A 15445-nucleotide genomic window follows, 5' to 3' on the forward strand; every position below is an offset into this window, starting at 1 on the left:
ATAAAATTAATGCTGTGTGAAGCAACTGCACTTGCGGGTGGAAGAGTTGTCAAGCTTTAAATTTTGAAGAAGGAGTTTTGGTTACTTAATTATTATAGAGATTGTATCGTAAGATGTCTAGAGAATTAACTGTTACTCCCACCAAAAAGATGTTTCAGCAACACTTCTACAATCTGGGTGACCTTTTCTGGAAGGATCAAGCTGAAAACTACTGAGCTGTGAGATCAGAGAAAGCAGTTTGAGATTTTCCTTTAGCAACTTGAAAGCTCAGAAAGCACCCTTTCTGAATATAGCTGACGTGGAGTCGGAGTCACATCCTGTGGCTGCGTGGAGCAAAAGAAGAGGATCCTTCAAGGGACCCAAGGCTTCTTGTACTTTTAATATATTGAATTATTTTTCTTTGAGTAAAATTGATTTAGGGGTAAAAAATACAGTGATGTTCCAGACATACCTCTTTCACTTAGAATCGAGAGCAGATCTGTATTAGTACCAATTACCGCGACTGTTCTGGAGCTGTTCTGGCGTGTTTAATTTGCAATCAAGCAAATTAATACATTGGCTCTCCTATCCACTTGTACAGCAGTTATCCCTCCTAATCGAAAGTATTTCATCGTAATTTGAATTAATCTTGATTTGTTCTCAGAATTCAGCAAAAAGTTAGTCTGTAAAGTCGTTCCCACTACATTTTCTTGAAAAAGCAGCAGTCTCAGACACTTTCGACATCACTCTTATTTGTTTCTTACCAATGTTAGTTGGTAATGTATCAGAGTATCCATTAAAAACCACTGCTTCATATAAAAAGAAGTTTTTTCTGATGACACCTGAAGTTTTTGAGGAATATGTTTTTCTATTATATGTCTGAATCGTCCAATGCCAATGCGTGCATAAGAAATCCTTCATCTTTAATAGATTAAGAGATTCATGGTGGGTGGTTTAACAAAAGGCTCTACTAATTCAATTATCCTTTCGCAGATAAACCCAACCAAAAAGCGAGGGTAGTTGAGGTAATTCATATTTGAGATATCTAGTAAATTATCGTTTGATTTGAAAACAGCCGCATCCTGGTCAAAAACTGTGGAATATTGAACAGAACGCTCATTTCTTAATAATAACCCCTTTTTTCTTCTGAAGTTTAACTTCCCGAAAAGAACTTCCTAAAGTTGAAGGCAATGCGGCAACATTTTTTCCATTGTCACATAGTTATGGAAACATAATTTTAAAAAAATCATTCTTAAATAACTATTTGCAACCTAAAATGTACAAAAAAAAACAATTTTGAGGTAACAAAGATCTTTTTATTAAAAAGAAAAAAAGTTTTGAACGATTTTTGTCGAATTTCTATCGTTACAGAGAGTGTTTTTTTTTTTTTTAATATTTTTTTTAAATTCATTTATTATTACAAAAAGAATTTAGAGCCACTTTACGATTTATGTTAGTTTCAAACAGCTAAACAGCTCAGCATTGAAATTTCACACCGAAAATTTTGCATTTCAGACAAAAACCACAATTTGCAGATCATATATGTTCATATTTTTTTATGGGGAAATATCGGTAAAACACAAGCACCAATTCAAACATACATAGCATTTTTTTAAAAGTGAAAAATAACAACTTTTGACTAATGTATGAAAGAAAATATTTTTAAAAAAATACCCCCAAAAATGTAAAAACTTATTTATTTTAGTAGCTTATGTGTTCTGCTGCATGTTACATAGAACACAGAAATTTCAGTTTTTGGTGTCAACACAAATGTTAGACATTTTTTATTGGTTATTTTAAGCTATGTATCGAAATAATATTACTTCTAGAGCCTACAGTTTTTTTTTAGAACTGAAAATTTTTCATTTTTGACCGAGTTATAAGGAAAACAAAAAGTACTAAGCGGCCATCTTTGATCCGCCATTTTGGATAGAAGTATAGTGATAGAAGCTCACAGAGGAACTTAGGGGACTTTTCAGGATTTGTTCTACACGTGTTCAGTAACTAATCCTGAAAAAATCAGCTAATTATAAATTTGTGGCCCATCGACCCTATTTTTGGCCTAAATTTATTGGGCTATAATATATAACTCATTTATCATGTACATTTATGAATTCCCTTTGGGACACCCTCATAATTGTGACAAAGTAAATTCGTTACTGACAGAAGGACTAAAAATTCCCCTTTAAGGAAGTTTTTTCCGATTAATAAAGTCATATTTTTTTTATTATTTTAAAAATACAGATATTTTTTATGTAGTTGCAATGCAATGCATGATTCTTTCAGAAATTTGGAGTCCCTCAGGAAGATGGGGCCCCAGGCCTAGGCCTAGTTGGCCTGTGCGGTAATCAAGCCCTGTCAGTAGGCTGCTAGACTAAATTTTTAAAAACCGTCATTTTTATGCATGTTATCGTCGAAAAAAACCCCCAGAAAATTATCAAATATTTCCAAATGCCAAATATTTGCAGGACTACTATAACAATGAATAGTTTGCAATAAAAATTGTTCGTCGACAGTTTCAGGTATTTTTTAATTAAACCATAAAGCATTAAAAAATACTTTGATGGATGAGAATCAGTCAACTTTTTAACCTCTGTCTGGTTCTTCTCTTGAACGGTTTGCTGATAAAATTGACACTTCCCGAACGCCAATTTCATTTTCCAAATATTTGCTACAATATAATTTCATTGAGCGGTGCGCTTTCCGTTACATCACAAACAGGTACAAGGAAGGGCGCCCGATGGGAGGTCCTGAGAGGTCACTGTGACCACATATTTTTTCAGACGGTTAGGCAAATTCGGAGATGGCATTGCAAAATCACAATTTGTCATGTTGTCTCCAAATTTGCCGTATTTTTCCCTTCATATTTCTACATTTTTTAATACTGATGCTGCATGTCTCTTGTCATCAGATGCAGATATCGGTATGTGTATTGTGTATGCTTATATTTCATCTTTCAACAAAGTTCTGACTCATTCGACAAATTACCCATCCCCCTCCCAAAAATTTAATTTCATGATCCCGCTGCACAGGTCCTGACTAATGCATAAGTCAATAACTAGGCCCAGGGCCAGAGTTCATATTTGTTATCAAAGTTACATTATATGTAATGGAATTTTCACTTATTAAGCTTTAAACATAAAAGTACCAAAACTAAAACAACTGTTAAATTTTTTTCTTTGTTCTTTAATTTCTCTATTACTTTGGGTTTTAATAGGTAACGCTCAGTATATTTTCAAAATGAATTATTTTATCGTATTACATAAATATTACTTTGTAGTTAGTTCAAATGGAGCAAGAATTGCATTTATGTAAGAATGTTTAAAAAATAATTTAGCACTATTATACTTGCATTCATACCAATACCTCAATTTTCAATTTTAACATTTGAAGAGAAAGCTACTATAGATATTTCTGTTTGGTAACAGAAGTAGGAATACAACTAAACTACATACTGAAAAAAACAAAGATGAGTAGCATTAGCGTAGTTGATATAATGCATACTACAACAGAACTACTCAAAATATTTTGTTGGTGATGCGGAGGGAAGGAATCGCATGAACGCTAGGCCACTATGGCTCGATCAAACTTTGATCACACAGGTCAAGCATGGGCGGCCATATACAAAATTTTAAGAGGGGGGGAGGGCTTCATGAGTTTGCCCATCAGGGATTTTCCCCATGGTTTAGCAGGATATTTTCCCCAAGGAAACTGATTTCAGTACAGATTAGAGTTATTATAATTTGACATTTTTAATAACTTATTCATTAATGGCTGGAGATGAAATGTTTTTACATTTTTGCAAAGAAAAAGTACTAAAAGCAAGAAAGTTCTAATTTCTAAGGCAAGGACGGGGGGGATTGAGTCCCCACTTACCCCCCTATATGGGTGCCCATGATGTCAAGATGTACTTCTAACTGATTGAAAAAATATGACCTCATCAAAAATCTAATACTGATTAAATATATGAATAATCAATGCATATTTAGTTTGACTTGAAACACATTTTCGGAAGAGAAATCTCCGTTTGAGTAATGTGCATTCTTAAAAATATTAAAACCTAAACATTGTCGGAACAACCTTTTTTTTTCATTTTGAACATAACGAAGTTTTTAAAAAAAGTAGTCGTTTCGAATGAAAACAATTTTCAAAAAATTCGTCGTTTCATACTTTTGGGGAATGATTTATATTTGCGTAGCTTAGCAACGAACATTCAAACAAAGAGATGTGCAGCACGAGCTATTGTTTGCAAATTCCAAGCTATCATGAAATTCTAAAGTGCGAAAAAGTAGAAGTAAAACCACATAATTAAAAGACTAAGAGATTTTAACTTTTTAAATATACTCCTATTTTTATACATTTTTTATAAATTTGCCCAGAAACTGATGGAAACATTGGGAGATAATGGTGTTGTCTCCTTCAGTCAAAAGTACTACTTCTATTCACTGAAATTGATAGAATGGGTAAAAAAAATAACATGGACCCAGAAAATACTTTCATTTTCTCAACAGTTATTTTTTAATTAATTTTTTTAACTGTTCGATTTCAAAAACAAGGCGTGGTCTTTATGACGTCACAAATGATGTTATTTGTGGCGCATCTTTCTACAGCGTTTCCACGATATATGATAATCAAGAAGCGAATTAAATATTGCGCTCTACGCTTGCTATCCACCACATCGTTGCCAATACATGTGAGTAAAGATGCGAATTAAATATTTTGCTCTGTGAATGGCAACACTGAATGGCATTTTATCATTTGTGGTGTCACACGACAGAAGCATAAACAATGAAAGCTCACCGATTTAGGTAATTTTTAAAAAATATTAAACTTAAATAAATTATTTAAAAAATGGTCAGATCCTATGTTTTTAAGCATGCTCTTTCAGAAAAAAATACTTATAAAACTTTGGAAACGACCCCATTATCGTGTTAAGCGTGATATAACATCTTTTGTGAACTCCACATTTTACGTCTATTAAATAACTGATGTTTTATTGTAACTGAAATTAATGGGTGCGTGGTACTCGCATTAAAAGCAAAACTTCTTAAATGAAGAGCCTTTTTAGACATTTCTTCACCTATAAAAGTATGGTAAACTTGAAGAATGCCGGTGTAAACAAGGGCGATGTTTTTTGCTAACTTCTAAGATCAGTGTTCGTAGCAAAAAACTAAATCGAACGTGTAAGAGGAATATAAGCGTAAAGAACCAGAGACTCAAAAAGTGGAAAATCACTTGCAGATACGAATGAAATGTATAAATTAATTGAAAAGAAATGAATTTTAAAAATCAACGTTAAAATTTATTTTCAACGAAAATGGAGCACACACGCGTCTCGGGCAAGTTTTACGTAGAACGCATTCGCAGGTTAATTTGATATTTATTTTAAACAGGGACGGGTACAGACTACCATTTTAGGGGGGGGGGTGCTGTAGAATGATCCCCTTCCCTTATGAACAAATCTGCGGTTGTTAGGGCACGTTAGAAATATGCAAAAAATTCGAACTGCATTTAGCTTTAATAATTGAGGAAAAAATTACAAAATGATTTATAAAGCATGTTAACGATGCATTATTAAAACTACAAAATGTACAGATTATGTTTTGGCTTTTAGAGCTATAAAGACATCTGTGAGAAGCAAAGGGATGCAAGTGCCAAAATTAAAAATTTGCAGATAACCAGTACAAATGGTAAGTGAACCTGTTTTCTGTTTTGGGGCAAGAGATAGTACTAGTAGCATTCTTAGGTGCTGCTATAGAGCATGATTTGGAATATCTTTTCAATGAAAGCCTGCCTAGAACCATATTTGTACACTGCCATGTGCAGGTAAAGGGCAATTTTTTTTTTTTTTTTTGGTCATCTATTGTACGTTACCTTTATTGTACAAGCTCGCTTATTTGGTTTCCGCTGAAAAAATGACTCGAATAAAACGTCTAATTCCAACATTTTCCTGTTGTTAGTATTAAATAATCCACCCCACATTTCTGGGTCATTCTCCAGAAAACGTAACTTTTGAACGCAAATATTTTTCAGTTTCGAAACCTTTTGTTTTCTTTTTTTTTCTATTCTTACATGAAAGTGTAACTTACAAGAAGAAACCATAAACAATGGCCCAGCTAAGTTCCAATTATTTTACTCATAAATAAAAAAAAATAAATAAATGCCTTTCTCACGGAAATAAAATAAAAGAAAAAGCTTTTCATATTTAACTAGTATGTTGTGGCCATCACGAAACTTTCTTCTATATTTTTCCTTTTTCTGATCCTCCCCATGCTTGACGAGGAAGCAATATTCCTAACAAAAACAAAATTACACATGCAAAAACTTGACGACCATCCCAATTCGCAACTCCAACGAACTATAGGGGGCACTGCAGTCACTGTCTAATGGCCGACTTAAAAACTAAAACAAACGCATGTGGTAACGAAGAAAATGCTAAAAGTGTTGTGATTTTTGCTTGTTTGTATGATATTTTTCGCTTTATTCTTTTTAAATTAATTTTCAAAGTCTTGTGGATATTCTGGCCCACGTAGAAAGAAATGAGAATTCAAGAAGCATTACTAAACGTCAAAGATTAATGCAAACTACGTAGTTCGTAGTTCTAAGCAGCTATTTCCACGATGTTGAATTCGATATTTATCAATTCTTTATAAAACTAAATAATAATTGTGGCCTGACAAGAACAACAATTAATGCTAGAAAATTCAATATGACATTACAAATTATTATCGAAAGAAGATGATACTTCTTTGCCTTGCTTGGCTAGCGCTTATTGTTTTGCATTTGTTGCTGAGTTATTTCTCTCGAATTCCCGAATCGGTTAATTTAAAATTTTTCTGTTTCGATTTTTCTAATTTCTGAGTTACGATTTAATTATGTCAAGTTATGCAAATCATCTACAGAATTCGTACGGATATATGGTGGTAGTTTTCTTTTCAGTTGATTGACCATTATTTCTTTTTACTTATCGAATTCTGTAATCTTACTATCATTTTATTCCACTCATGATAAAAATTAAAAATGGTTTAACTAAAAACGCGAAATCTCGCCAAGGATACTTAGCTCGCACAATACTAAAACTATAACTCTAAACAAATTTGGCGAAACCTTTCAGCTGAGAATAAAAGGAATAAAGTAAATTCTTTCTCGGTGAAACATTTTTCATTTTGTTCTACGATAATATATTCAAGAAAATATTTTGCATACCGTCCATTCCAACTAAATACTGCTGTAAAAGATGGTTAGTTAAATTAATTTAAGATTAAAAAAACTCATATTCTTACAAATTCATACAAAACAATAAAAAATTTTACCTTGTATAACGTTATCCAAGTTTGTTAATCCAGTTTTCGCTTTTACCATTTTCAATCAACTCATATTTTAGAAGGAAATAAGGAAAACTAACATTATTTTGAGAAGCTCGAGAATACTACTAAGGGACGAATTAATTTCTGTAGCTTAAAGCAAACTAAGACTCATCGATTGCGTTAATAAATACTCAGAACAAACTGCCTGTGTTTACATCAACAACACACGTGGAACGCAACGTGGCAATGATTTAGTTTCATCGGCAGTTTTGTAAATCACCGCAAGGTAGCGTATTTGAGCGCTGGAGTTCCGAATGTCTGAATTATTGTAAAAACAAAACAAAGAGCGAAAATTGAAAGTTACTGTTAAAGCCTTACTTGAATTAATTACAAATATTTTATTTATTAACAAACATAAGATGGCAACAGTTAAAAATTTTAAATCATTGAGATAATATTTCCGATCATTTCCATACAATTAAAATCACGAGAAATACGCAGACGACAATCTATTACGATTTATCTTTCTTATTGTTGCATTAATAAAACTATTTTTATTCGCAAAAAAAAAAAAAAAAAATCAACACCTCTTGGAGCGATTGGAGTCAAAATTGAACCAAAGCCTGTTTACGTATGGATTCACATATATTCCAAATTTCAACCAGAACGTAGCATTACTTCTTGAGATAGGGCACTCACAATGGAAAAAAAGAACGGGCGATTGCGCTACCCCCTTTTTAGCTGTTGACACCAAAATAAAATCAGCTCTTATACCCACTAAGGGCTACTTGTCAAAAAATTTTTGTTTGATTCCGTTCGTTATTTCTTGAGATACAGCAGTCACAATTGACGACAAAAAACGTTCTATAACTCAACCCCCGTTTGAGCTATTGACACCAAAATTGAATCAGCACCTGCGCCTGTTAGGGGCAACATATGGACCAAATTTTGTTTGATTCCGCCAGTTACTTCCTGAGGAATAGCAAGCACGCGTAACTCAAAAAACGTCCCATTGCTCCACCCCCCTTGGAGGAATTCGCGCCAAAAACCAATGGGCACAAGTTCACATAGGGGCACATATGTGTACTAAATTTCGTTCAATTTCATGCGGTAGTTTTTGTTGTAGAGCGGCCACAAAAAACTGGTCACACACAGACGTGACACACATACACACACACACACACACACAGACAGACAGACATTTTCCAAAAATAGTCGAAATGGACTCAGCACACCTCAAAACGTTCGAATCCGTCAAAATTCGAAATTCGAAAATTTGCACCAATCCAATAACATATAGAAGAAAGTAAAAATCGAGGCTAATTTAATATCAAAGTAGTAATTTTGTTAATTGGTGCGAACAATCAGCTATTTTTATGATTAGTGGGAATATAATATTAAGCTCTCTTAATTAAAGTACGGCTTAATTAGTAGTTTGAAATGTATGTTAAAAAGTAGTATTTAGTAAATTTGAGGATATACTGGCAATTTATAATTTTAGTAGAATGCCTGTTGTTGATGTATTTCCCCTCCATCATTTATTTTCATCTCAGAAATAATGACATCGATAAGGTTTGTTACGGACAGGGTTGCCAGACGTCCCGAATTTCAAGGGACAGTCCCGTATTTTGAAAAATTGTCCTGCGTCCGGGGAACTTTCATACGGGACGGCTTAGGTCCCGTATTCTAGCTAATAACAATGCTATACAATACGAGACAGTATTTTAAGGTAAAAGTATTAAGTAAAACGAAAAATTTGACTAAACTAATTAGCACCTGTTCCGATCAACGGCGATCTGTATACTGAACTTTGTTCTATTGCTTGATTTATTCTTTGAGTTAGAGTTTCTCCAAAAGCGTACTCACAAATAAACATACTGAGGGGAATCTTTCAAAAGCTATTGAAACATGATTGTTTATTACCCCTTAAAAATACACCATAACCAGTAATTGCCCTTAACCACGAAAATATTACCCCCCCCCCCCTTTTAACTCTTAGAAGCCTGTCCCGTATTTACTGTTCTTAAATCTGACAACCCTGGTTACGGAAGTGAGGAATTTCCCATTAATATAGGCCTAATAGATACATTTTTCAGGGAAATATTTTTTTTTCTTCGTTGCTACAATCTGCACATATTAACCATATGAAAAAATGTTCACTTCTTTTTTTACATTAATTTACGTCCCAGAAATTCAAGTTCATGGAGGTGAGAAGTCAGAATAAACACACTACGTTTTTAAAGCAAAATCCATCTTCTTGCTTTTTGACAAAAATCCCACAACTTCCACTATGGCTGAAAATAAACAAGGGAGCTCCCTTAATAAAATTTGATGTCATTAAATTAATGAGGAATGGCATTTTGTGTTTAGGTAATGGAGTTGAGAATTTATTGTGGGACATGACTCCTTGTTCTACTAAAACGAACTAAAACACAATATTAAAAAATTAAATATACTTAAGCAGTTTGTATTTGAGACACTTGGTGAAAGGAATAATAAATAAATAAGTATATACTTTTAATTAAACAAGTTATTAAGCAACATAAACGGTCACACAAGGTGTGTGACTTGCCACGGAAGTGAGAATTCACATGTTGTGGACCAAAAATTTACTAAAATAAAAATTATTATTAATTGTTGGCAGGTTTAAATAGATGTATTTTTGATGAAATTAAAAATCATTGTTAAATGAATTGTTCCTTGACGTTTTTACTGCAAAAGGCGTGTGACAGAAAAGGAAAACTTTTTGAAGAATGACCCTTCTTTAAACATCTCGAAAACTCATTTCTGCAGATACTGCCGTTTACCTGCCGTTTCCTCTTCAACATCCCTTCAGACGATCTCTGAAATACGTTGTTCGTTGGAGTTCCAAGTGGGAAAAACGGAGGTTTATTCCATTTTCCTGTCCACACACAAGCCAAGCGGCAGAAGGCATCGTCAAGTTAGTTTCCAAGGCATAAAATCAGGTATGAAGCCAAGAGATAAGAGGCGAGTTTATTTTCACTGTTTAAAATCACGCAGCGATATGCCTGCATTTCAGCACAAAAGTGATTACGAGTTCCAACAATACATAACGTAGTGAAATTTTCAAGTTTTAAGTAAAATGCGTAAGTTTTTCACGACTAACGAATTTTAGAGCTAACGCGAATTCCTCGCCCACAACGCGAAAATTTTTGACACAATAATTTTGGCAGAAAGCGGAAGTTTAATTCATCACTGTTTCTTGTTCTTACTCTTCTTCTGGCGAGTTTCCTGACGCGCAAGCGGTGTCAGGGGAAAACTGACAACAACTGATCGTCCAGCATGAATTTTCATATTTTAAGTTATAACTATAATTTCTGTTTTACTGTACCCACTGCGCAGTACTATTACATTGCTACATTTTTTTACTGCACACTGTACTGTTTTATTCTCCCATTGATCATTGATTTTGTGCATTGTAATAATATTTTATGATAATAATATAGATTTTTTTTTGATGTAGTAAAAATTCACTACTTTATGTAAAAAATGGAAATATATAGCTAAGAAATGGTTTAAAAACGTTTGAGAGGCGCTTACAAATGCCTAAAATGACTAGTTATGTTCGCAAAAAATTCGTAACACACTCTTTTCCACAACGTGAAATTTCGACTTACGCGAGAGGTCTTGGAACGCAGTCTGAATATTTTTTTATGATTAATTTTACATACCGTAAAATTGAGTTTCTCACATTAAATTTGACAGATTAGAATCGATTAATAATTTTTAAAATAATCAATAATTTCGAGTGCGGAATTGAACATTTTTGAAGAATTAATATTCATGTTGAAGTAAATGATAAAAAGTTGAAAAACTTACTTGTTTTCATGCGCCTCCTCTTTACCACTGTCTTTGTGACGACTAACAGTACATATCAGCATTTTAAAACGCATGCAATCGTGACCGAAACTATTTTTCGCAGCCGATCTAAAATGTTATTATTACCACTATGCTTGCGTCATCGCCTTGTTTCGCCCGGATTGGAAAATAATGAAACCGAAAACTGCAACCACCTGGCAAATGCGCGCACTGACCCTCAAATGAGCAAACTAAAGAAAACAACCACTGCTCTGAAACAACTCCACTCGCGCCAAACGTTGTTTTTTTTTTTTTTTTTTTTTTTACTTCATTTCTCTCATTTTCTTTCTCCTTTTTTTCCCTTTCAGACATTTGGTGAAAGTGAAAACAGCTTATTACGAAACTCATTTATGGCGCGAGCGATACTTCTCTTTTCTTTTTCTCCCTCTCTCTCTTCTCTCTTCCATTGATTGAGGACACTTTTAAACAAGGATGAGAGTTCATGCAATTCGAATGATTTCGCTTGAAATGGATTCGAAAATTGCTAGAACGTCACAGACAAACGACTCCTCGTTCGATTTCGTATTAGTTGTAGAAGGGTAGTTACAGTTCACGCAATAAAATCTTCTACAACCTTCTAACTACAACGAGTTTCGTACTGTTCTGCAAACAGTACGAAACTCGTTGTACTGTTTGCAGAACAGTACGGGGAACCTCAATGAAAGATCACGGGAGGTCACTATGACTTCCCAAAAATATCTTTATTTGGCAAATTTTGTCTGACGATCATCATAATTCTGCAAAATTTGGTGTTCTATTTGGAAAAATTATCATCATTTGGCGAAATTTGGAGTTCCATTCAGCAAATGAAGAATTGAGTTTAGAATCCTTCCAAAAATTTGAGTTTAGGGTGTTCCTGCCAGCAAAGTACTTAAGAAACAGAAAATTGTCTTATAATCACAAATATATTCCAAAAATTGCACTGTGAAAAAAATTTCCTTGCATTTCCAGTAGTATTTGATCTTACCTAATTCAGATATAGTAGAATCTCTTTCATCAAGGGATAAATTTACCATGTCGCAAGGAGCCCTCACGGCCATGGGGTCCGAAAGGGATGCAAAAGTGTACTCGACTTTCGAAAAGTGCCATTTTGATGTTTTCCTTTCCTTCAGAAGAATACTAATCCGAGTTTTCATTAATATGCAACGCAAACTCATTGCAGGATTCTTAGCTACAGTTCTATTGTTGTTAAAGTCAAGAAACAACACATTAGTTTTAGCACGGTAAAATCGCAGTTTCACTTTTTTAAAAATTGTAGAAGCATAAGTTTAACTGATTTTGTTTCTTTACTATGCTCAGGGTCAAATTTCCCATTAGGCAGAATAGGCAGCTGCCTAGAGCAGCAAATTTCCAGGGGCGGCACATTTTGCTTTTACCACACTTATTATTATTATTATTATTGAAAGTGAAATAATTAGCATTCTGTTATTTTCCATAATGGCATCCTTTTCTTGTAATTTAATGATGTTTACTTTCACACATCTCATACAAATGAAATATTTTTCAACCATGGAAATAGATTAGTGTAAAGCAATAAGTGTGAAGACGAAAAGCGAGCGTCGATTGAAGAAAAGCAAAAGTGTCATCGCATTTAGTCAGAAGTCGCAACAAAATTGGAGTTTGAGTAATATTTTTAATGTCGCACTAAAGGTTATTCAAATAAGGTTTCTTGGGTGATTATCGTTTATTTTCTTTTTTACATTATTATTTTAAAATTGTAATAAAGTAAGAGCATGCACGCTTATCATACATAACATCTAATGAGAAGGAACATTTGGCGTTATCAAAAAACAATTTTAGAAATTTTAAAATAAGAAAGAATTTCAATGCTGTTATATCATCTCCAAATTTGCGGAATCGTCAGTAAAATTTGCCGAATAAGGAATTTTTTGGGAGGTCACAGTGACCTGCCATCGGTGCGCCCCAGGATGTGTAAACCGTCATGATTTTTTCATAAGCTAGACAGTTTAAGTTCCGAGAACACTATTTTTTTCGTTCTTTGAGTAAAAGAAATTTTGCCTGTTCTTTGTTGGGGAGGGCGGCAGATTTAAAATCGGTCTATCGGCGGCGTGGAGCTAAATTAACAGCACTGACTCTACGATCATAACTTCCTTATTACACATACTTCAGCGAATAGCGTCAGCTAGTAAAGACACAATGGATCGGTTGGATAGAGAGCGTCATGCCGTCAAAACAATGAGAAGGGCTAGAGTCCCAAGTTTTCATTAAAAACGCATTGGGCCATTCCACCGTCACGTGCGGGACAAAAATACGCTTAAATTTCGTAAGCATTTCGTCATATCTGTCAATATTTTAATGAAACAGAGGTAAGCAATTTTTTTAATCTTTACATTTGATACAAAGATACTCCTGACACAATTATATTTTTATTAAACAATTTTGTTATTTAAAATAAAAAAAATTTATATGCGTCACGTGCGGGACATCCAAAGTCAACCTCTGGTAACTTGCTTATGAATAAGCTAATATTTTTGCTCTATTAATACAGCAATGACGAAACAAATAGTAGATTTTGAAAGCTATGGTTCCAACGTAAAGGAAACATAGCTCATTACTTTAGAAACAAATATTTAAACCGTTGAAAAAAGATATGTATATGCCCATTCCAATGAAAATGATCATTTTGTACCGCAAGTGACAGTTCCTATATTTCATAAAAAAGAAATAATTCTTGAAGAAAGTTTTTTGCTTAAGAATTCACACATGCGTTTGTGATTTCTAAAGCAACAAAATTTTGTTCATCATCCTTTTAAATTATTATTTTTTGTGAAATGTATAAATGTATAAAGTGTGCGGGACAAAATTATCGTTTTCTGTGGAATGACTCCATTGCAGGGGTTTGAGCTGCAGTTCTGATGTTATTAAACTCAGGAAGGAAACAAAACATTGTTTTCAACACGGTAAATCATAGTTTGACTTTTTAAAATATTTTGACAAAGTAGAATAGTAGTTTAATCGTAATATATTGTTTATGAAATGTGTTTTTTTTTTTTTTTTTTTTTTTTTTGGAGGAGAGGGGGACAACGCCATAACTTTAGGAATAAGTCATCAACTTTTTAAAGTAAGACATCATTTTAAAGATTTTTACACCGCTTTCGGCAAAAAATAAAAAAATAAAAAACTCACCATGTGGAAGTAATTTAAAAAATTCGGTTTTAATTGGAAACCTGAAGGATGTGAATTCGATCTCCATATGGTTTTTGTTACCTTTGAATTACATTTCTTCCTGAGTATAGTTTTAAGATGAATTTCCAAGAATATAAGGTTGCAAATTCTGTAAATAGTAATTATTTTTATGATCAATTTGTTGTAATCTGGCTAAATTTGGCGTTTATTTCATTATTTTTCATCCAAAATTATCTTAGTAACATAACCTGTAAATAGCTTCTTGTAATGTACATACAACCCCCAACATTCAAATGAAGTATACGATCCCCCCATTTCTGAACGATAAGATTTGTGAATGGAATAAAAAAAAATTATGAGAAATTTGTAGAACTTTGTGGGATTTTCTAGATATTTCTTCGCTCATTATAAAACGCCGGGCGTCTTGTGAATGGGGGAGTCAGTTTGTATGTTTTCTAACTGTAGAGTCTCGTTTTCAGCGTTCCGCTGGAAGTGTGTATTAGCCTTTGCGCTGTGTTTTTGCGTATTTTGATGTGAATACACGTGGAACCGTTGTGTTTATTTTGTTAATTGATACTTGCCTAATTGCTATGGTTAATTTAGCAGTTGCTAAGGATATTTCTTGTACATAGTTGTAAAAAATTTTCCTGTGTTTTCTGAAGAAATGTGTCGTCATTAAAGAATTTCTTGAAGTGACTGGACTCGTAACAATATTCTCTAAAATTATTGCAGGATTCTAAACCACACATCTACTGTTGCATTAAAATCAAATTTAAAAAACGTGTATTTTAGCATGGTAAATTGTAATATCAGAATAACAAATTTTAAGTGCGTTTCTTTTTGGGGGGCGGGGCGTCCTTACCGCTTTATAGAAATACAAAAGTAAGGAATCATTTTATTTTTTTCGCCGCTATCGGTGAAAGATTAATTAACAATTCATGACTGTTTTTTGCTGAAAACTGTCAATGTGATTATTTTTCGAAAAATATTTTTCGAAAAATTAAAAATTGAATTTTTAAATTACCGTTACGAAGTGCGAAAGCTTCGCACGAGTCAGCTAGTTAAAAGTAAAAGGGTTGTTTAAAAGCTTCTTATTATAATTTTTCAATTCATCCCAAATTTTATAGGAAACA

General features: G+C 33.4%; 1 protein-coding gene across 1 annotated transcript in view; it reads right to left on the minus strand.

The window, feature by feature from the left end:
- Nucleotides 1-11328, minus strand: part of LOC129216096 (uridine-cytidine kinase-like 1) — a 107571-nt gene extending 96243 nt beyond the window's left edge. The window contains exon 1 of the mRNA XM_054850245.1: nt 11127-11328. Within this exon, the coding sequence (XP_054706220.1) occupies nt 11127-11200 (74 nt within the window). The 5' untranslated portion in view covers nt 11201-11328. The remainder of the gene's footprint in view (nt 1-11126) is intronic.
- Between the last annotated feature and the right edge of the window lie 4117 nt (nt 11329-15445).

The sequence above is a fragment of the Uloborus diversus genome, chromosome 2, assembly GCF_026930045.1.
Source record: "Uloborus diversus isolate 005 chromosome 2, Udiv.v.3.1, whole genome shotgun sequence".
NCBI lineage: Eukaryota > Metazoa > Arthropoda > Arachnida > Araneae > Uloboridae > Uloborus > Uloborus diversus.